The sequence below is a fragment of the Polistes fuscatus genome, unplaced genomic scaffold, assembly GCF_010416935.1.
Source record: "Polistes fuscatus isolate 324 unplaced genomic scaffold, CU_Pfus_HIC Scaffold9, whole genome shotgun sequence".
NCBI classification, from domain to species: Eukaryota; Metazoa; Arthropoda; class Insecta; order Hymenoptera; family Vespidae; genus Polistes; species Polistes fuscatus.
In genome coordinates this window covers 2790970-2815036 of record NW_025113173.1, presented here as the reverse complement: position 1 = coordinate 2815036, position 24067 = coordinate 2790970, and the positions used below count along the sequence as shown (strand labels likewise).

The window sequence follows — 24067 nt, the reverse complement described above, 5'->3', positions numbered from 1 at the left end:
TTCTTAATTTAATGTGGAAATAATTAATGAAATGAATAACATAAGAAAAGAAATCATTTATAATGATCGTCAAAAAATATTTTATCGTATTCGAGGTCGATTGCAAATGGTTCGACTGTACACGTCCCGCTTTGGAAATCTATTGCGCATGCGCGAGAATTCTTTTAGTAGTTGCCAGGATAGTTGATTCAGTTCAAGAAAATGGCGTCTCGTAGGTGGAGATCATTGCGTCGAATTTCACAAATCATGAATGAATTCTAACGTTCGTCTCATATCTTATTTTAATTACTTGTGTTATTAATCGGTAAGTTATATATTACAATAGTATCATATATCGATAATTAAGAAATGCATAGATTTCGGATATTTACTGATTATTATTAGTGGGCGCTTAAAAAGAATGTAAACAAACCTGAAAATATCAAGTACTGTCAGATAGTATCTAAAAGAAAACCAAACTTGTTAAATGAATCCAAGAATTCATTTCAATCTATTTGAAGTTTTCTTTAAATGTTAACTGTAAATATTGAATTTATCATTGTACAGATATGTTTATGTTCTTAGAGTAACTTTCAACAGGTGCATAGTCCTTGCATGTCCTCAATGTATTTATCTTTTTTTTTTTCTCCCTTTTCTTCTATATTCATAGGCATAAGTATTGTTAACGGATATAACATGATATTAATATTCTCATACAAATAATGTTTCAAGTGCATTGGGAGAAAGGACAATCGAATAATGAATGAAATAAGTGGTAACAAGCAAGAGTTGGGAAATACTTCAGCTTGGGACAGTCTATCGACGCCCCCGTCTCTGTCATCGGCGCCGAATATGCATCATCACCATCATCATCTTCATCATCATCATCAAACACTACAGCAGGATACAAATACGACGGTTATGCAAGTTATAGTTCCTACTCCAGTTAAACTTCAACCTCCTATATTATCTTCGGCTCAAACTGTAACCGATCATTGTTCCCAACTTGGGCATTTGCAACAAACACCTTTAATGACTCAGGTAAATAGAAGTCAAGAAATCAAGTAAATGAAAATAAGCTGAAAAGTGTAATGTTCAACTTACTGTAACAGGGTTTAGCCCCAACAAATTTTTCCGATCTTGAGCTTTCACCTGAACTTCAACAACAAGGATGGAAAAAATTTTGGAGTAAACGAGAAAACAGGCCTTACTTTTGGAACAAGTTGACGGGTGAATCTTTATGGGTCGTGCCCTCTTTGAAATCTCAGGTATTGCATAGACAAGTAATATTATAATAGAACAAGTAATATTACAATAATATAAGAGGTCTTATCAATGTATTTGTTGCATTCAAGTTTGATCCTATAACTGATCCCCTTGGTATCTGCGGTGTACCTCCAGTTCCTGGAAATGGATCGATACCTCTTTGTACACCTACTGGTGGAGTAAAGCGCAGAGCTTCAGAGGATGGTACTGCGCCAGCTCCAAAAAAATTTGTCTTGGCGTATGTATAACATATGATAGAAGTGAAAAGAAGTGAAAAGAAGAAAAAAGAAGAAGTAAAAATAATTTTATTTTGTCAACAGAGGCCCATGGGATCTCGATATTCCGACAAATGTAATTATTCATGAAAGAGCTCTATCAAATTTACCACATGTCCATCCCGAAGTGGAAGCGTTACGATGTGGTTTACTAGCAAAATTACGTATGTGCTATCAAGAACTTTGCCATACGCGAGAGTCCATAGATGCTCCTAAAGATTCTTTTAATCGATGGCTTATGGAACGTAAGGTTATAGATTGTGGATCAGATCCATTGTTGCCGAGTCAGTGCTTTCCAGAGATCTCAATGTCGATGTATCGCGAAATAATGAATGATATCCCTATTAAATTGATAAGACCTAAATTTACCGGTGATGCTAGAAAACAATTGTCCCGTTATGCGGAAGCTGCTAAAAAAATGATTGAATCAAGAGCAGCATCTTCGGAAAGCAGGAAAGTTGTTAAATGGAACGCCGAAGATACATTTCAATGGCTGCGCCGGACAGTAGGCGCAACATTCGACGATTTTCAGGATCGACTTGCTCATTTGAAACGCCAATGTCAGCCTCACCTTACGGAAACCGTGAAAGGAAGCGTCGAGGGTATTTGCTTGAAAATTTATCACTTGTCTACAGAGTATGCAAAAAAAGTCAAGGATAAAAATAATCAAATATTAAAAGACAGTGGTTTAGGGGACGTTATACCATTGGGGGGACCTGCCAGTAGTCAAAGAAAAGTTTGGTGTTATCCGGTGCAATTTTCTCTTCCTACTCCTCGACTCCCGCAAGTGGATTATCTTCCGGAACGTGATCAAACGATGTTACGTTTTCATGGTGACACAGTGTGCATTAATAATACACACTTTACTAAATTAGAACATTTATATAGGTACAATTGTTTCGATGATAGAAAATTTGAAATGTTTTTACCTCGCGTATGGTGTATGTTAAAACGATACCAAACATATCTTGGCATCGAGGGACAAGCTACTCAAATGGCTCTGCCGGTAACAGTTTTTGAGTGCCTCCAACGATCATTTGGCGTGACATTCGAGTGTTTTGCTTCTCCTTTAAATTCCTACTTTAGACAATATTGTTCGACGTTTACCGATACAGACTCCTATTTTGGCTCGAGAGGCCCTTTTTTGGATTTTAGACCCGTAAGCGGTTCTTTTCAAGCTAATCCGCCCTATTGTGAAGAACTCATGGAAGCGATGGTCAATCACTTTGAACGTCTCTTGGCGGATTCGGCCGAACCTTTATCTTTTGTTGTATTTCTACCCGAATGGCGAGATCCAGCACCCAATGCTCTAATAAAGCTAGAAAGTAGTCATTTTAAACGCAAGCAAGTGGTGGTACTTGCAATGGAACACGAATACAGACACGGACATCAACATATATTACCAAAGTATATTTAATATCTATATCTATCTTATCTATATTTATTAATTAATCGAATAATAAATAAAACATATTTCCATTTCAAGATTTTTTAACAAATTGTCATTTTATATTTAAGAGGGGAAATTAACATCAGGGCTGCTCATGGAACTTTGGTCGTATGGCTGCAAAATGCGGCGGGTGCTGCGAGATGGGGTCCTACCGAGGAACGCGTAGAGGCATTGTTAGAAGCTTGGCGTCCAGGAAGAGAAAGAGAAAGGGATAAACAAGAACTTCTTTCTCCGTCCAGGCAGACTCATCAACAAATTCCTGCGACGCCTGTTTCTGTTTTGGCCACTCAAACTACTCCAACTATGCCACTCTCACAAACGCTATCCACCCATCCTACATAATCGTATGCAAATAATTTATAATATCAATTTAATCTCAGTTCGTTATATCTAAAAAAGATTACGATTATTAATGTATGTACTTGCGTATATCTTTTTTAAAACATCCGACTTTAATTTTTGTAAATAATGTACTTTCTCTCAAATATTTACTTTATGAATAGATTTATGCAATATCTAATTTTTCTAATAATATTAAATATTAATTATGATCGATGCATGTGTGTTAGACGCGCTTTATGAAACGCGACGTGTAAGATATATTAGGTATACTTGCCATGCAAGATCAAATTGGTACTATTGTAAAAGATAATAAGAGATTAAGGCTATATAATTATTTATACACGCACACAGAATGTTGCAATTAGCGATCGACATGAGCACATAGCCAGGTTTATTAAAATTTATGTTATTGAAATGCGCTTTATTATTTTTATTCTTATGCAATTATTATTATATATATATATACACACAAGATATACATATATTCTTTTCATTTCTGCTATCAAATTAGTTAGAAAAATTTGAAATGTTCCATTTCAAATGTTAGACGCATCTTTACTGGAATAAAAACTTTAGCCTTAAAAACATCAAATATCAAATAATCATTATACACGAATAATTTGTGATATTTCCATTATGTTTAGGGCTGTGCAATTTTATCGTACATTACATATTATATGATAAAAAGAAACTCTGTCGTAACTATAAAATGTATCTAAAGAGAAAAGAAAAATCTTACGTTGCCCTAAATTATTTTGTCAGCATATTATTATAGAATTGATTTTTCTATTAGATATAATATTTATCCTTTTTATAATAACGCGTTGTATATACATGTGTGTCTTGGCGATGATAATTTCAAATTTTTGTCGGATTAAAATCATTATACGAATTATTTAGTATATGTAAATAGAAAGGAAAGTACGGCAGGAGATCTTTTGCCAAAAGAAGTAAAAAAGAAAACATGCTTCGAGTATATTTTTCTATATGTAATATGTGCTCATTCATTAATTCATTCATTTCTTTACTAATTAAAATATCAACGAATGATCCAACTTGAAAAATTCTTCCAATCGAAATTAATTCGCGACCAATAATTGTATTTATTTGTAAATATTCGAAATCTTTCCAAAAGGTTTCCCATTATCCATCATTTTCTCGAAAGTTTGTCGAGGTAATTTAAGATTTAAACATTCTGTGCAATGGATAAATATATACGACCAACTTGAAATGAGAAAAATTACATCGAAACAATCATTTCTAATGAAAAAATGAAGGAAAGTTCTTGTAAATATGACGGGAATTAGATTAAAATTCTAGACAAAATATCTCATGTATATCTGAATCTTGGGCGAGATGAAAATCGAAATTCAAATTGAAGAATGACCGTCGTCGTACGTATCTTTGAAAATTGATAACGATACGTTAACAATGATGAATGAATAACAAATGAAATGCGACAGTATGATAAGTTAAAAGTATCATTAAAAGAGGGAGAAAAGAGAGAGAGATTTCTTTTATTGTTAGAAACACTGTCTCTGTCTTCGTCGGCTGAATAAATATACAGTAATCTATATATGGTGTTCTCTAAACGCAAAGTACATCGTTGTAAGTCGTTTATTGTTAATAATTAATAAACTTGTAGTTTCTTAAACAACGTACATCTTATAAATTCACAGTATATTCACAAATCGTGTTCTTTCATACACATGGAAATAACACATTAAAATTCGATCATTAGATTATTTATATATTTATTTATACGAAATGAGAGCCAGCCATATCATTGCTATATAAAAGTATTCAATAATATGATATGTTTCTTATGCGATGAGTTACACTACTATGAGATAACACATTAAAACTGTAAAAGATATCTTGGCAAGTTAAAAGAATACTTCATTTCTGTATTAATTCTAGTTTAATAATAGTGTGTTCTTTACAAAAAGCATTATTAGATTTTCGTCGGATATCTCTTTTGTGTTTAGTTAAAGCATACAATTTATTTTTAACAGTTTGAATATTTTACGTAAACGTTCATTAGATTGAAAGAATTATTAAAATTACTGTATTACATATATTCGTTTGATTTACTGTTCAGTAAAAAGCGATTTATATGACTTTATTTGATAAGAATTTGTTCAATTTTTCATTTTATTGCTACTGTAGTTTTTAGTAACTGTTTAAATACATTTATTAAATATTATATTGTTACTGTAGATTAATTTCCACGGTAATTATAATATTATATCTCTTTTTAAATGTATTCTAATGATTAATTCTTTTTATAAAAGTTCCGTAGTCTTTTTTTTATTTTTATCCTTTTTTTTTAGAACAATAAAATAAACTATTATATCATGGACTTGGTCCTCCATAGCTAACGGCATCACAGATGCATTTTTAATTATCTCAAAAGAATAGACCTTTGTATATACCGTATAAACGTAAAAATCGAGAACAATATCTATGTATTACTAAGAATACTACTTTTGGTGGGTGCGATTAATCTTCGAATGAATATGTATTCAAATTGGTATAAAACTTTATCATTTACTAAAAGTTTATCATTTACAAACTGTATGGAAGAATTATGTTTATTTATTTATATTATATTTTACTGCATAGACCGGATAGATAGATCTAATTGGTTTAACATTAATTATACGCGAGATTGAGTTTAACAGATTTTTGTTGAGAAAATGGGAGCGTAATATCGTTAACATATAAATTTAACAAAGTAATTAAATGTGCTGTTGTAATATCATATAGAATATTTCTTTACATCGCAATGTACTAGTGTATTTTGCTGTTTATAAATTTCTCTTAAACATCTTTTCTTTTCATTTCTTTTCTTTATACACAGATATATATATATTATATTCATTTGAATCTTCTTAACTTTCTACAATAAAAAGCAAACATTAATAAAGTGATATATAATGAATTCAGTTCGATTGTTCAAGGTGACATATTACTTACTTTCTTAAATTTGGTTCCTTAAAATTTTGGGGTGCCTTCTGCCTTTTAGGACGCTTCGACGTATCATTAGAAGTACTTAAGTGTATGCTCCCTGTGCTACTTTCAGAATCGCTAGAATTTTTAAGTGAATAATTCTTAAATAAGGTATATTAAAAACAATGAATAATAAAGTAATGCACTGGATATTGATCGAATGTATTAAAAAAAAAAAAAAGTAATAATAATACATACGACAAAATGCTAGAATTCTGTGATAATGTTTCTTCTAAGGAAAAAGGCTGCGATTTAACGTGAAAGTCTTTATTATGTGGTGGAAGTTTTTGTAAGACAACTTTGGCGGTGCTCGGATCTTTGTCATTTAAAGATTTCTTCTCTTTTCTCTTCGCTGCCTTTCGCGAAGTTATACTTTCAAAATGATCTAACTCCAAGGATTGATTAGTTTTTCTTAATTTCGTTTTTCGATGCGTATCTAATGATATATCTATCACTGGTATCGTACAATCGATAGCAGTATTTGAAAGCGGAGGCAGTGCAATCGTATTCCGATCTACTAATGAATCATCGTTGCAGATATTATTAAAGATCAATGGAATTTCACTATTTTCTGGCAAATTTCCTAACGTAGTCGTCATCTCAGGTTCCACTTCTGTTTTAATTATGGATTCAACAACGGTATCTTCTAAAACGGGCAATCTCAAATCGTTTATATTGAAAGATACATTGTTAACGTTTCGTCGCATATGCATTAAAGTAAAGTCGTCGAGATCGTCGTCCATAGCTTCGGTAGAATTTCCACGTTGTCGTGTTACAAATCCTTCCTTATTCATATTATTGTGCTCTTCTATTCTGATATCGTCTTCTTGAAAATAATTTACAACACTTTCTTTTTTCAAACTACGAGATTTAAATGGAGTTTTTTTACAATTGAAATGATTAGATTCGTCATTATCTTGTTCGTCGTTATTACTATCACTATCGGTGTCGCTATCACTATCGCTACTGCTATTGCATTGCATTGTATGTGTCGTGGAAGTCTTAGTATTATCGTCACTTTTATTATTACAATCTCTTACTTCGCTACTACTTTCCATACTTGTATTTGTCAAAGACGAATTGCTATTATAACTATCAAGTAACCAGCTTGGACCTTCGAGCGGATCGTTCTCGTTGAATACTTCATTACGACTATCTCTGCTATTTCCTTGAACATTTAATTCGGGCAGTTCATTTTCAATTCCCGTACTATTATTTTCTATAGTATTATTACTATTTTCATTCGAAAAATCCGTCGATAATTGTCTTTTCGAAATAATTATAACATTTTTATTTCGTCGATCAGATATATTATTCGTCGAATCGTTTATTTCTATGTTATCATCAGCGACGTTATATTTCGTCGAACTCAGCTATATTGTTCAAAATAAAAAGCATATGTAATAACAGACAATAACAATTAATAAATATTAATAATCTGATAACATAATAAGGGAAAAACAAACCCTTCGAATATTAATAGTTGGGGAATTCTGTAACCAATTGGAAACATCGTTCAACGTGACACGAACACTTGTCATAAGGTCGGGACGTTCTCCTCCATTCATTGATTGCGACAATCTATTAGATTTGGATCTCGAACGTCTCTCAGGTGGTTTTCCTGAATGTCTACTTTTTCGTTTACTCAATCGTCGCTCATCTCCATCTAAAAATATGAAATTAAATAACTTTAGTCTATCGTTATATTACTTAGGATAATATTTCATACCGCTAGCTCTGGGGGAAGTAATGTTCAACCTTTCTGGCATTCTACAAATGCGACCATCGGCCTGAAATAATAAATTATGTATTAATAGTTCACTTTATTATCCAATCAATTATAATATATATATATATATATTGATAATGTTGTTGCTGTTATTGTAACGTACGTTTCTTGGTTGTCCTCTAAGAGAAACAGAATTAGGAGTACTATCCTCGTTTGAATTTGAATTTGGAGGGGACATCGAAACTGGTGTAGATACTTCTTCTATAGTACTCAAGTTGTTTGAATTGTTGTAATGTTGTATATTTACTCGACTTAAATTAATAGTGGGCTTTGTAATCGTATGCCCACTTACCATTGGTTTAACTATTCCTTTAGTTGGTGTTTTGACTGACAGCCTTCTGTTTTCTCCTTTTAACAAATAATTCTTTGATAAGTGATTATTAAGCTTATTAATTGTATCATTCAGATAGAAAATTCCCTTACTAGAAAATGGATTGCACGACAATCGTACGTTCGTATTCGTGGAAGATGCATATTCTTGACAGGAAGCGATAGTATTTGTGACAAATTTAGTCAACGTGACTAATATTTTAAGCATTTCTCTAGCATTTTGTAATACTTTCATTATTGTATTCTGAAAAATAAATAAATAAATAAAAATAACGATAAGAAAGAAGGTATTCGCGCATCTCGTTTGATTTAGTTTTTAATATAAAACATAAATAAATGACTTACGTCGCGTTTAATACAAGCTGAACTCAAATCTTGAACTTCTGCTAGTAAAGCAACATTTTGTGAGAATAGCAGTTGTTTTTTTTCTTTTTGTTTAGAGAGGGCCTTTGCCAAACAACTATTGTTACTTCTTAAATGTTCGTATGCTGAAAGAATAAAATATTAGTTAATAGAATAATCATTTAAGTATGTACACATATGAAATACTTACAGGCCATGCAGCCTCTGTTCCTGGGATACCTTCCCAAATATTGGGTTCTTTTGGTGAGCAAAGCAGCTCTTTTGAACCTCCTCTGTCTCGATATTTGTGACATTATTTCTTAATATTTTTCTATTACTTTTATTTCCAAATAAATTAATATTTATTTAAACATATTGGTTATAACAAATGCAACTATACACATTCCCAGAATAATATGATTTGAAGGATTAATTAATTATACGAAAAACATTGTTTTTTCAAACTCTAAAACAACAATTATAAACAAACTATTAATAAAATATATATATATAAACAAAAATGATCGAATTTAATACGAAACGTGATGACAAATTGAAATCCAACGGAAATATAAATATTTTCTTACTAACTGAATCAAAGCAAGTGTAAGAATAATACTCAGCTGTGAATGATACACTTTTAAAATATTTTTTATTAATATCGCATTTGATGATAATTATTTAACAAATCTCTTATATATTAAGGTTATAACTTGAACACTTTGTATGGTAATATTTTAAAGAAAGATTATTAACCGATAGAAAAGGAACATCGTCGCCATTTTAAATTACTTAAATAATAATTTACTAGAAACTACGAATGCTCGATTATTTTCCACCGCCGTGCCACCTACAGGTCTTGGTTAAAAGTATTTACAGTTACTTGATCGTATATAGGGTAGCAATTCTCATCTTGGTGCGATAGGTATTCCATGATCAAAAATATTCCCTATCTCGAATGTGAGAAAATAAGCACAAAAAAGTTGGTATAGAACTGCAACAGCAAAAAAAATGAATAAATGCTGTTATTGCTCACTAAGTGCTCTTAATGCTCACTAATTGCTCAATCAAAATCCATAATTGATCACTTTATTAATGAATTATTTAATTAGTTATTAATAATTGAAAAATTGTAAACGTTTTTCTCATTTTTAAACAAAACAATGAAGTTTTCTATTATTTTTTGTTTTCAATGAATTGCTCACCTTTTGTTTGTTCGGCTCCTCAACTTTATTTTATTAAATATTTTTTATTTATCGTTAATTAGTTGAAAATAATTATTACACTTTGAATAATTATAAAGTGGTGACGTTATGAGTGGGAGATATGTTATACGAATGCGCATAAACAAATTCATAACGCAAGCGCACTTTGAAAAAAATGAAAGTAAGGTTGGTATAACTGCAGGGGATATATTTAAAGTTGATTTTCAAAGTAGCAACCTATAGAGTAGTAAAAAGAAATAGGTTAATCGTTCATAATGTATAAACAATAGGTAAATAAGCACCATAGCTAAGCACCATATCGGTAATAGTAGTGTTCTACCTTGATCTTATAAAACGTCGGTAACGGTAGCTTTCTACTTTGAAAAGTACTACTGTCGGTAATACTTTATATTAAGGTTACGGACGGTCAAAATTATTAAAGAAACTGCTATTAACAAGGGTCGATATTTTAAAAATAGGAATCTACTATTACCGACGGTCGTTATTTTAAATGTAGAAAACTGCAAATTGCAAATCGGTAATCATGCGACTATTTCATTTTTTTTACTGAAAATAATCTTACGAACATTTGAGTTTCTGTTGAAAATCACGCGGAACACATCGAGCGTATCAAATTTTTTACTATTATAAGTAAATTATTAAATGTTATATAATATTTTTAACTTAATCCTAAAGCAACCAAAAAATTCGATTGAAAGCAAACAAAAAAATTAGTGTAATATAAAATAAATTAAAGTAACCGAAAGATATTTATTTATCAGTATTTGTTATTTTGATAAATATCTATCTTCCATCCTTAAAATAAAGTATTTTGAATTTGTTATAATTTGTATTATATCATACCTAAAATTTCACAAAGTTAGCTATTAATTTGGTTATGTTTTAATATTAATTTCACATTGAAAAATAAATATTTTTATATTTTGACAAACTTTTTAAATCGAGTCTTCTATATTAGAGATATATTATTTACTCTATATACGTATATGTTGAAAAAAAAAAAAGAAACAAGTTAAATGTCACAGATAGTTTAACATAGATAGTAATTATAACTTTTTGGTGGCACCCCTACGTGACATGGAATTACGTAACTCACCGTTTGCAGGGCCATACGAACATTGCCATAGGCACAACCCTTTGCCTGTCCCTCGAGTACCGTAAACTAATGCCGAACCTGTGTACTCGGAATTATATCTTTTATTGGGTTTCCTCCAATCTATCGCATACGAGTCAAATCTCTATTCTCTTTTTTGTTTTGAATTCTGTCTGGTATTTTTTTGATTAAACAACTTTTTTACCCGGGTTGTATTTCCATTGAAACGTCAAGTTAACGCTAAACCTACAACGCGAGCTCTCCAATGTTCGGACGTTAAAATACGATGAAAATGCATAGAAAAAAGTACACATTATTCATTTCTAAATAATAAAAAAATATTTTTTTGACTCATCTTAAGAACGTTAGAGGATAAAAGTTTAATATCATGTATAAAAAATTATACATGCCTACGATCATTGAGAAATCAGTTTATTCCTTGCAAACATATTATTCGTATCATAAATAAATGATAAAATATACAATTAATTGTCCGAATTTGATATACTCATACAAATTGTCGAAAACAATATTAAAATAAAATATAAACCGACTATTTATAATAAATCCTTGTTCATCCTGTGTAGATGGAAACATGTTCTAAGGAACAAGTTTCAGTATACTCATTATAATACCCACGACGAACTTATATAAAATAAAATATAATACTAGTACAAGACAAGGATATATGAATATCTAGATTTAGGCATTTAGCGAACGCCAACTTTTGGGATGAATCTAAATCTTTTTTGGTAATCCTCGCTAATCCTCTCATAACAACGAAATATTTCCATTGATCCGTCATCCCCCTTTGGAACTGCAGATCACCCTACTCGAAGAGTTATGAAAACGATCATTTTTCTGCTAGACACATCCTTTCCTCTTAAAGTTATAAAAGCGACAAAGTATAGAAAGAGAGAGAAAGAGAGAGAAAGAGAGAGAAAGTTCAACTATCGAATTTTTAGTTGTTTTTTCACGCCGTAGCTGTATCATCTTGCTTACTAGTTGGTACCCATTAATATGATGGGAACTGCTGGTGCTAGAGTTGGGACATAATAGCCTCTGCTGGTCTATCTAGAATAAGCAGCAACGTCATGAAAAGCTGGCGTGAAAGAGAAAAGTGGAGCGTAGACCCGAAATGATAAAGTTTTCATCTTTAGGTCTGCGACGATGTACTTCAACTTTTCCTAGCTGGACGAGAAATGTTCTCTTTCAAAAGTTTCAATCAATATTAGGAGGACGAAGAAGACGACGACGACGACGACGAGGAGGAGGAAGAGGAGTAGGAGAAGGTTGAAGTTGAGGATGAGGAGGAGGAAAAGCAGCAAGAGAGAAGAACATGTTGGCTTCCATCACTTATATATATTCGTCGAATTAATTGTACGCTTGGTGTGACGGAACATGTCGCGCGTAAACGTTTATCGGATCGATCGTTATCGTTAGCAACAAATTTACGCTACATTTACTTCCCAATGATAATTAATAATCCGTAGAGAAGCTTGCCCACGGGAAACTGGCAATCTACAAAGGACCGGATTATACGGGAGATGGAAAGCCTTCGTCGTGTGGCCGATCACCTGTGCCGACGATGACCATCCTACTACTACTAAATCTTTCCTATCCCCCTCCCCCTCCCCATCCCACCTCCCAACCCATCACCTCACCCACCTGGGGATTCTGGGTAAACTTTCAGAGACGCGAGAAGAAACGTTTCCTCTTTCCGAAATCAGTCGCCTGTCGAACCGAGTTCGACCCCTTCAAAGTGATGCTTACGTAAGCTGTTTATATTGCTATACTATCTAACAACTAGAAGTAGTACCGGTCAATATTATATCGGACCCAATCCCTTTTGATATTACAAGCTTCGTCGGCAATCCTTTTATCAACTTACAATAAAATCTTGTCTCTTGTAAACCTCGAAATTTCTCATATTTCGTCGAATAATTTCAATGAAATAAAATAAATGAATAAAATTATATTACATACACTATATTTTCTGATTGTTATACTATCTAATAATTAGAAGTAGTACCGGTCAATATTATATCGGACCCAATCCCTTTTGATATTACAAGCTTCGTCGGCAATCCTTTTATCAACTTACAATAAAATCTTGTCTCTTGTAAACCTCGAAATTTCTCATATTTCGTCGAATTATTTCAATGAAATAAAATAAATGAATAAAATTATATTACATACACTATATTTTCTGATTGTTATACTATCTAACAACTGGAAGTAGTACCGGTCGATATTATATCGGACCCAATCCCTTTTGATATTACAAGCTTCGTCGACAATCTTTTTATCAACTTACAATAAAATCTTGTCTCTTGTAAACCTCGAAATTTCTCATATTTTGTCGAATTATTTCAATGAAATAAAATAAATGAATAAAATTATATTACATACACTATATTCTCTGATTGCTATATTATCTAACAACTAGAAGTAGTACCGGTCAATATTATATCGGACCCAATCCCTTTTGATATTACAAGCTTCGTCGGCAATCCTTTTATCAACTTACAATAAAATCTTGTCTCTTGTAAACCTCGAAATTTCTCATATTTCGTCGAATTATTTCAATGAAATAAAATAAATGAATAAAATTATATTACATACACTATATTTTCTGATTGTTATACTATCTAACAATTAGAAGTAGTACCGGTCAATATTATATCGGACCCAATCCCTTTTGATATTACAAGCTTCGTCGGCAATCCTTTTATCAACTTACAATAAAATCTTGTCTCTTGTAAACCTCGAAATTTCTCATATTTCGTCGAATTATTTCAATGAAATAAAATAAATGAATAAAATTATATTACATACACTATATTCTCTGATTGCTATACTATCTAACAACTAGAAGTAGTACCGGTCAATATTATATCGGACCCAATCCCTTTTGATATTACAAGCTTCGTCGGCAATCCTTTTATCAACTTACAATAAAATCTTGTCTCTTGTAAACCACGAAATTTCTCATATTTCGTCGAATTATTTCAATGAAATAAAATAAATAAATAAAATTATATTACATACACTATATTCTCTGATTGCTATACTATCTAACAACTAGAAGTAGTACCGGTCAATATTATATCGGACCCAATCCCTTTTGATATTACAAGCTTCGTCGGCAATCCTTTTATCAACTTACAATAAAATCTTGTCTCTTGTAAACCTCGAAATTTCTCATATTTCGTCGAATTATTTCAATGAAATAAAATAAATGAATAAAATTATATTACATACACTATATTTTCTGATTGTTATACTATCTAACAACTGGAAGTAGTACCGGTCGATATTATATCGGACCCAATCCCTTTTGATATTACAAGCTTCGTCGGCAATTCTTTTATCAACTTACAATAAAATCTTGTCTCTTGTAAACCTCGAAATTTCTCATATTTCGTCGAATAATTTCAATGAAATAAAATGAATGAATAAAATTATATTACATAGATTATATTCTCTGAAAATTCATATGAATGAATATATGAAACGAAATGAGTTACTTGAAATGTGTTCTACGTTATATGAATAAAAATTCCTCTGCAAAAGTTAGCGATTTAGATTTCTTCAATACAATCTCCATGTCATTAGAAAGATAGAGTAGGATGAGTTAAAAAAAAAAATAAGGAAAAAGAAGAAAAAGAAAGGAGGGTAAAAAAGGATTGTTCCGACGACTCTCCGAATGGGGAGAATCGGAAATTCCGGCGCGGTCGTGGTGGTCTCTCGCGCGCGTTCACCTCGGCGATTCCACAATTTCGCAATTCTGCTTGCCAACGAGAGAGAAAAGAAGAAAAATGTTGGGGAAAACGCTCGATTTCACGGTCATTGGCTCGTGCATGCGTAGATATACGTGCTTCTATGTATATATACGTGGTTGCTATTGCTGCTGGTACTCTTGCCGGATGCTGCGAGTGCTGTTGCGTGCGCAAGAACGCCCCTTAAAGTTCTTCTCTCCCTCGTCAACCGCGTACACCCGTTTGTTTCAGAAAAAAAAGGATTCCTTTTGTAGCGGATCGTGTCAAAAATGTTAAGTTTTGAATCTTTTTTGTTCTTTTCCATAGAAGAACGATCGTATTGTATATCTCAAAAAATAGTTCTTTTTTTTTTTAAAAACTAATAAGTAAATTCACGAGGAGAGACAATTTTTGTTTGTTTTTAATTACAAATATATATTATATATATACGAATATATCTTATAAATATATATTATATTTATATTACAAATATATATTTTGTTTTTTTTCTTACAAATATATATTACATTTTATGGAATCTACTATTGAGAGATATGAATTTTGTCCAAGAGAACAACGATTATGTCGAAAATTTGTTTTCTCGCGAATTATTAGATTTAAAATATGGTCCTATTTCGTAAGATTATAATAGAATATATATATATATATGTAAATTAGAAAATTACATTTGACGTTAGATATAAAACGAAATCGTTACATTAGACGAATATATATATATATATATATACACTGATTTAAATTTAGACGAAAATTTATTATATATATATATATTAAATAAGATCGTAGAAATATCAAATATTAATAATAACGTAAAAATAATATACGTAATATTAGAATTATCTCGAACACAATATTAACGACGAACAAATTCGTATGTCAATGAATATTATTTAATCGTATATCTGATCTCAAAAAAATAACATCGAGAATTCGATAATAACATAATACAAATTAGGGATATAGTATTCCACATAGAATCAAATCTTGTATTATGAAAAAAGGGAAATGTTGAGGAGCAAAGTCACGAAAAAAAAGAAAAAGAAAAAGAAAAGGAAAAAAAGAAAAAAGAACCGTCAGCTCGGTTCCCGAAGGAGGTGGAACTTGCTCGTGCTTGCCTGGGTAGAAACATGAAATGGGCAAAGGGAAGAAGGAACGAAGAGAGAGAGAGAGAAAGAGAGAGAGAGAGAGTATCGTAGGTGGTAGAGGAAGGTGGTTCTCGGTTAAATGAGGCTAACTCGAGTTCTCTCTAGCTCCCTCCCTCCGTTCTCGATCTTCACCCTCCGTCTTTCCCTCTTCGAGTCGAACTCGGTACGTTCGTCGAGCTGGGCGCGGCCCCGCACCGACCAAAATCGATTTTGGAAAGACGAGGAGGGATACGAAAGCTCCTAGGAGAAAGGAGAAAGACGCGATACAGATTACGGGGGATGCCGCACGAACGGGCTTCCCTCTGATCTCGCCTATCAGAAGGGTTCCTTCTTCTTTCGAGAACGTCTCTTGGTTACTACTACTACTACTACTATGATACTATTACTACTACTTCTATTACTATTTTCTATTTCTCGTTTCTTTTTTTTTTACTTTCGGATTTTCTCTTATTTTTTATCCAACTTTTTTTCTGTTTTTTTTTTTTTAATTAATTTTTAAATGCCTACCACCAACATATTTTCGACCTCTTCATGGAATGTTCCTTCTTTTTCTTTCCTTTTTTTTTTTTATATCCTTTTTTATATCCTAACTTTAAAAACACTTAAGACCTTTACCAACTTAACTTATTAAGAGTTGCGGAGTTAATTTACTAAAAAGTCAAACGTTTTATGTGATAAAGGTTATAACATGTGAAGTAATTATTATATTTACGATTATTTTTACGATATTATATATTCAAGATTAAGGATATTTCAAATATATATTATTAAATATATGATTAACTGATGTGTATCTCTAATTTAAATTGGTTTGCATTGTCTTTGAAGTATCATGACGAGTTAAATCGTCTTATTGCATGGTTGTAAAGGATTTCATTATTAATTAATCTATGAATATCTTCTCTTATTATATTTGATATTATTATAATTTAACAAAACTAACGTTATCCTTAAATAGGATTTAATAGAAATGATCTATCTCTAAATAGATCTCTTTGAATTTTGAAAGAAGTAAGATACTTGAAATATTTCAACTAGAATTTTTGTTAATCATTTTATTATTAATTATAATTAATTTTTGTTAATTATATTAATTTTGTTATTAATTTTTGTTAATTATTTTGTTAAATAATATAACGTAATATATTTATATAAATTATATACGTAAATAATATATCAATTGTAAAATGATTATCTCTATTCGAACGCGATAATTTATCTACCATTTTCTTCGACGATAAAATTTATACTCGAACGTTCTCTGCTAAGAACGTCTTCTCTCCTCTCCTCGAATTTATTCGACGTCCTAATCCTCTCTGAGTTATGCTCTGACGTAAGCTTTTACGTTTTCATGCAAAACGACGAGCTCGAAGATTTTTCTTCCCATTTTATTTTTCTTTTTTTTTTTTCCCCTTTCCCTTTCCCTTTCCCTTTCCTCTTTTCTTCCTATCGTTAAACGCAATGTAGAATTTCATTGGGCTTGCGAACCAGATCAGGAACATCATCAATGTTTAATTATACCAAAATAACGATAGTTAAACTGTGATACGTGCAACGTAATAAATGGCATGGATACAGGTTTGTCAACGAAATATCTGACCACTACGATTCGTAATAGAGTAACATCCTGTGACATTTACAGTCCGTTTCGAACCTAATTCGTGAACAACCATAAATAGATATATACCTTTTAACATACGTAAAATAAATGATTATATTTGGTAGATCTATCTATCCCATAATATCTATCTATTTCTGGTATAACTATTGCATCGAACTAACAAAAATATATATGTGTTCTCTCGCTTAAAAATACATTAAGTCGAGCTTGAAATCTATGGCTTTTCTCGTTCGACTAACATATATTTGAAAAAAAAAAAAGGGTACGAGGAATTTTCGATTACTCCTTCGAATCGAGAATTCAATCTATTTTCTATTTAATGCCTATAAAACCGGTTTAACACACATTGGCTTTTTCTATTTTATATCATCTAAATTATTGAAATTATATCAGTGATGATTGTTTAACATTAGCCATGAGAAATTTTCTCTATGGTTTTATTTTTCATTGTAAAAATACATTTGAAAACAAATTTATATTTATCATTCGCATTATTCGTGACCCAGCAGCCCATCTCGCAATAAAAACAACGAGTGAAATGTATCGAATTTTTGTTCTATTAAAAAACAAAGTAATAATTAAATGTTAATATGATTGTTCTATTTAAACAAACGAAACATTTCTCACGTATAACTTGCAATAATTTCAATTGTTTATTTGTCGAGATATATTAGGGTTTCATATTCGTTGCAGTTTCGTATTAAGTAAAGTTACCTAAATTATATCAGAGATGATTTTTTAACATTTGGGAGAAATTTTCTCTATGGCTATATTTTTCATTGTAAAAATACATTTGAAAACAAATTTATATTTATCATTCGCATTATTCGTGACCCAGCAGCTCATCTCGCAATAAAAACAACGAATGAAATGTATCGAATTTTTGTTCTATTAAAAAACAAAGTAATAATTAAATGTTAATATGATTGTTCTATTTAAACAAACGAAACATTTCACACGTATAACTTGCAATAATTTCAATTGTTTATTTGTCGAGATATATTAGGGTTTCATATTCGTTGCAGTTTCGTATTAAGTAAAGTTACCTTTATACTGTACCTACCTGGTTATTATACCACAACTAATTATTCGAATTGGTCTGGTAGAAATAGGTATGCATTAATTGTCGGTAGTTCTAATATTAAACACAGTAACCACAAAATGCTTCATAAAACAATGTTGAAAATAATAAGATATATTATTCGTAGGTCATTGTTCGTGGCACATGCAAATGATTCGGTTGATTCGTTTTCCTTGGAAATAGGAGCAAAATCTAAGGAATACCGAAAGAAAGAAGGATTTCGAGTCCTTTTGATAGAAAATTTTGTTCTCCCTTCTTTTTCTTCCCTTCTCCTTCTTCTTCTTCTACTTTATTATTAGGTTTCCATGAGAAACGACTTTTCCCGTGATACCTTGGATCCTTTTTACCTTTTTTTACTTTTTCTTTTTTTTTCTTTTCTACAAAAAGGAAAGGACCTTTTTTTTCTATATTTTTCTCTGTTTCTTTCCCTCGAGAAAAGTCTAACTCACGACAGAACAGTGAGAATTGAACGGCAAGCTTGTACGAGCTTGCAAGCGCAATGAACAGGAGCGCAACCGATTGAATTTCTCGAACAGGAGGGTTCCTCCGTAGAGGAGACTCGGTTCGTTTGAGGATTAGGCTCTACTGCGTTTCGTTTTTACTCTTTTTTTTTTTATTTTTTTCTCCTTCTTCTTCTTCTTTTTCCGCGTACCTAAACGCGCAAAGGAAGGAGCAGTGATCGGATTTTCTTCTCGACGTGGCTTTCAATTTGTTTCACTTCTCATTGTCAGCGCGTGCGGAAGAGAAAAATAGTTAAACGATTTGTTTTGATTCGAGTAAATCACGACTATAGTTTTCATCGATTCTTTTTTTATCTCTATCTCTCTCTCTCTCTCTCACTCGTTGATTTCGTTCCTTTATTTATGAAAATGAAAATGAAAGAAAATAAAACAACAATGAGATAGGGAGATAAGAAATAAACAGGGAATGAAGGAACGGGGTAAAAGAAAATCTAATAACTTACGTTAAGAAAGAGAGAGAGAGAGAGAGAGTTCATTTCGATTCCAAACGATTTACGTTGATTTAACGAGTTTTCGATGAACCAACGGATAAATGGAGCACGGGCAACGAGAAATAGCACCCGGTACTAGACGTGCGGTTGGAATTTTAAATAGATTTTCCCATCGATTTTATTATAGTCGGTGTGTACAGTTAATTGAAACGCCGATGATCCGTTACCCCAGCGCAAATCGGCTTCGTTTTCCTAACGGGAAGACGATTTTTTATTTTTGAAGTTATACTTCTTTTGGCGCGTTTTGGAAAATGTGATGGGAGTGAGATTTTTTTCCGAGCAACACCATGAAGTTTGTCGGTTATTTACGATGCGCGGCAAAGCGATTTCAAATTTACGGCATGAAGTTGTCTTCTTTTCTCTTCTTTCTTTTTTTGAAGTTATACTTTTCTTTTGGCGCGTTTTGGAAAATGTGATGGGAGTGATTTTTTTCCGAGCGACACCATGAAGTTTGTCGGGTATTTACGACGCGCGGCAAAGCGATTTCAAATTTACGGCATGAAGTTGTCTTTTCTCTTCTTCCTTTTTTTTTTCTCAAGCGGGTCACCCATCCAAGTACTAATCGTACTCAGCGCTGCTTTACTTAAATGATCGAGCGGGAAGTAATTCTATCACCACGCCATGACCGTTGACGCATAAATTAATTCGATATATTTCACTTATATTTAGTGTGGACTGATATCTATATTTTGATATTTTTTTTGAAGTTATTTTTTTGAAGTTATTTTTGAGGTTATTGAGGTTATATTTTATTATTTATTCTTTACACCGCCCCTTTCGGGTTTGGAGGGCTTCCCTTACAATCTTCCTTTTACAATATCTTACAATACTATTCCATTTAACTATATACATATATATATATCATCTTATATAAACTATATTACAAACGTTATTGAGGTTATATTCGTTTTAGTACGCCAAAGAAGTATAACTTCTTACGTGCGTAAATAAGTACACACATCAGATATTTTTATTATTAATAATCGTTTTCTTTGCTCGCGCAAAAAAGCAAATATTAGAAAAGAACAACGAAATCAAGAGAAATGAAATAAAAGGAGATGAGAAAAGTATATATATATATACCAATATATATGTAACAGGACACTCGAGTCCTCGTAAAAAGAGATCAATACGGACTGTGAAGCCAAGCTAAAGCTTCTTTTCATCTTGTCGGGCGTGAGGTTAAAGCTTTTTCCGGATGCTGACCGCACGCGCGTGCGTTTCGAGTGAATTTACCTGTATGAGGTATATATTAGGTTGTCCCATAAGTTCTTTCCACGCTATGCTACGTTCGTAGACATGCAAGCTTATCTGTATTGTCAATTTATGAACATCAATTTCAATCGTCTTACAACTATCTCGAAGTACATTTCGTTGTTGACAAAGCCTCTCTTTTGAAATCTTTTTCTACGCCTATTTTAATATGAATAGCCAAAGGAAGTATTTGCAAGTAAATCTCAAGAATGAATTCGCGAGAATTTAGGACGATTTGTTGAAATATTAAATTGATATATTTCATTATAATTAAATATATAATGCATATATATAATTAAATATATAATTAAATATATAATTAAATATAAATTCATCATAGATTAGATTTTAAGAATTTGGAATACTTCTGATAACAATAAATTCTATCAAATGTTATTTATAATTACAGGTTAATATAAAAAGAAAATCAATCGGTTATATTTGTATAAAAATATTATTACATTGATCCTGAAATAATGATGATGGTAATAATAATAATAATAATAATTTTATTATATTTATTAAACATCCCACGACACTTTTATACTCGTGGGATATATTTCACAGTTGAAAAATTCTATCAAAACTTTGTATCTCTTTCGAAGTATCTCAAGTATGATTTCGCTAGGGAGAAAATCGTCATTTTCGGATGATACCAACTTGTCCTTGGACAGCCCATGATCATTTTTAAAAATACAAGGAACATCGTTTGACCTTTCCCTGTTAAATATTTTTGATAAACCAACCTGCCTGCCTGGCTGTCTCTTTTTTAAAAATTGCGAGAGAAAACAATTTCGTTGAAATTTAGTCGTGTACGCGATGTGCGTTGCGTAATCAAAAAGAGAAAAAGAAAAAGAGAAAAAGAAAAAAGAGAGAAAGTGAGAAACTGAGAGAATGAGAGAATGAGAAAGTGAGACACCCCCTTATGAGAAACGTGTCTAGCATCAAATATTTCAACGCGTAATTAGATCGTTGCATCCAGAGTACGTATCTCACTGGTTTTCGTCAAGCAAGACGACGGATCAGAGTGAACGGATCACAAGGCCTCATTCAAAATCAATTCACGTAGGCCAACCCTAATTCGTGCCCGATTCCTCTTCGCGATACCTACCAATTTCTACTGATTTATCCACTGACAACCCCTGTCATTACCTCTCCGCGCTTATAAGAATATTACTTTTCTTTTTTTTTTAATAACCAAACGATGTTTAAGTTAATAAAATTTGCCTTGATCTGTTTACAATGTAAAACGAATCACAGAAATATATTCTCAACCCTATTGTTAATTTAAAACAATTCGTATTTTCTTCTAATACAATATATTTCACTATTCTTTTATATATCATAAAATACATATATATTTTGTTCATAATTGTTGATAATTAATAAGAAAGATTAGTCTCGCGAGATACGTTGAATCTTTTACGAAGTATTATAACATGCATCAAAATAATAATTGTATTTTTAATAAATGCAAAAATATTCTTTTGCGAGATCGTTAAATAAAATGATATAATCTCTGTAAGAAAATATACAAAAAATATTTTGTGTCTTTAATAAAAATATTATTTATTTTATACGCGTATAAACAAAAATTTGCAAAGTTTACGTTACAAAGGAAATATGAATTATTTTAAATTTATGGTGAAAGCAGAGATACGAATACTTTTTCTATTTACTATACTAGTATGTATAATGCACGTATATGTATGTCTAACTAACATCAATAATACGAGAATAAAAGCACTACCGAAATGAAATGAGAAACCATGAGAGGATTCGAATCATCGAATACACGGGCCTTCTTTCTTTCTTTCTTTTTCCTTTTTGGTTCTTTGAACTCTTGCCTGCTTTGTTGATACGCGTCCAAAGGAAGCCGAAAGGATCGATAGTACCTCTCTCAATTCTTTCTCTCTCAATTTTCGTCTCTTTCCCCGAATGTTATTGCGGCAAACGTGTGTGTATGTGTGTGTGTACGTCTAACTCTGTAGAGTCGTATGGTGTAATTCGCCGAGTTTTAGGATCAAGGGTCGCTCGTAAAGTTCCCAGGGACAGCAATAAAATCGACCACGAAACCTTCTCGGTACTTGGTTTTTACCAAGGAAGTTTAATTTCATGCAACTTTTTCGTTGAAAATTTTTTATATACATATCATATTATTTTTATTATTTATTAAAGATTTTTAGTTTCTTTTTTTCTTTTTGTTTTTTTTTTTTTTTCATTTTCTGTCTCGTTATTCGTCGTAATTAAACGATGATTAATTCCAATGGAATACTTTCGTGTGCTTTAATGCGAATCAACTTGTACGTTTATACAAAATTTGATTTTCCTCAAACAGGGAAATACAAAATTCTCTATGTATAAGTATTCTCGTCGTGAAACAACGGGTGGTGGCATTTGTTGTATTCAGAAATTCCTTAAATTTCGTCAAACGGTACGAGTACGAGGAGGATTCGATATTCGAGATTCCTCGTCGTTTCTGATTATATTCCTGTTGCACGAAATAGAACGAAATACGATCTAGTAAACGTACCTTCTATTTAATGGATACATTTCATTGCGTTCGATATTTCAAATTGTTTTTATTATAAACAAAAATCTCGATTGCTTTTGCTCGTCGATTTATATTAAAAAAAATAAAACTGGTGTGTGTACTTATGTACGCACGTAAGAAGTTATACTTCTTTGCCGTACCAAAACGAACATAACCTCAATCATCTCAAAAATAACTTCAAAAAAAAACTTCAAAGAAAAGAAATAACTTAAAAGAAAAAAATAATTATTATTATATATATAAGAAAGAATAAAAAAAAACTGGTGTGTGTACTTATGTACGCACGTAAGAAGTTATACTTCTTTGCCGTACCAAAACGAACATAACCTCAATAACCTCAAAAATAACTTCAAAAAAAAACTTCAAAGAAAAAAAAATAACTTATAAAGAAAAAATAATTATTATTATATATATAAGAAAGAATAAAAAAAGAAAAAGAAAATATCAAAATATAGATATCAGTCCACACTAAATATAAGAGAGTTATATCAAATTACTTCACGCGTCAACAGTA

The 24067-nt window shown here is 31.5% G+C and overlaps 2 protein-coding genes across 3 annotated transcripts; one reads left to right on the top strand and one right to left on the bottom strand.

The window, feature by feature from the left end:
• The first annotated feature begins 169 nt into the window (after positions 1-169).
• LOC122525561 (mRNA (2'-O-methyladenosine-N(6)-)-methyltransferase) lies at positions 170-3727 on the top strand. The gene is made up of 6 exons (XM_043648438.1): positions 170-304; positions 712-1020; positions 1092-1247; positions 1335-1483; positions 1566-2927; positions 3039-3727. The coding sequence occupies exons 2-6, from the start codon at positions 739-741 to the stop codon at positions 3310-3312; spliced, it is 2223 nt and encodes a 740-aa protein (XP_043504373.1). The 5' UTR covers positions 170-304; positions 712-738; the 3' UTR covers positions 3313-3727.
• Positions 3728-5842: 2115 nt separating this feature from the next.
• Positions 5843-9598, bottom strand: LOC122525562 (uncharacterized protein DDB_G0287625-like). 2 transcript variants are annotated; one of them, XM_043648439.1, is made up of 10 exons: positions 9377-9598; positions 8997-9251; positions 8789-8931; positions 8537-8687; positions 8217-8461; positions 8054-8114; positions 7791-7990; positions 6523-7697; positions 6292-6402; positions 5843-6214 (listed from the first exon to the last, which is right to left on the bottom strand). In XM_043648439.1, exons 2-10 carry the CDS (start codon positions 9097-9099, stop codon positions 6193-6195), a joined length of 2211 nt encoding a protein of 736 aa, XP_043504374.1. In that variant the 5' UTR covers positions 9100-9251; positions 9377-9598; the 3' UTR covers positions 5843-6192. The 2 variants fall into 2 exon arrangements, with proteins under 2 accessions (XP_043504374.1, XP_043504375.1); XM_043648440.1 differs by lacking the exons at positions 8789-8931; positions 8997-9251; positions 9377-9598 and having other exon boundaries at positions 8217-8477; positions 8537-8678.
• Between the last annotated feature and the right edge of the window lie 14469 nt (positions 9599-24067).

Bases quoted from the DNA above. Each gene is read 5' to 3' on its own strand.
- LOC122525561 (XM_043648438.1), top strand. From the start codon at position 739: ATGAATGAAATAAGTGGTAACAAGCAAGAGTTGGGAAATACTTCAGCT. The intron at 1,248-1,334 runs GTATTGCATAGA...GTTGCATTCAAG, and splicing joins TGCCCTCTTTGAAATCTCAG to TTTGATCCTATAACTGATCC. The intron at 2,928-3,038 runs GTATATTTAATA...TTTATATTTAAG, and splicing joins CATCAACATATATTACCAAA to AGGGGAAATTAACATCAGGG.
- LOC122525562 (XM_043648439.1), bottom strand. From the start codon at position 9,099: ATGTCACAAATATCGAGACAGAGGAGGTTCAAAAGAGCTGCTTTGCTC. The intron at 7,991-8,053 runs GTATGAAATATT...TCATATTTTTAG, and splicing joins TACTTCCCCCAGAGCTAGCG to ATGGAGATGAGCGACGATTG. The intron at 6,403-6,522 runs GTATGTATTATT...TAAAAATTCTAG, and splicing joins CAGAATTCTAGCATTTTGTC to CGATTCTGAAAGTAGCACAG.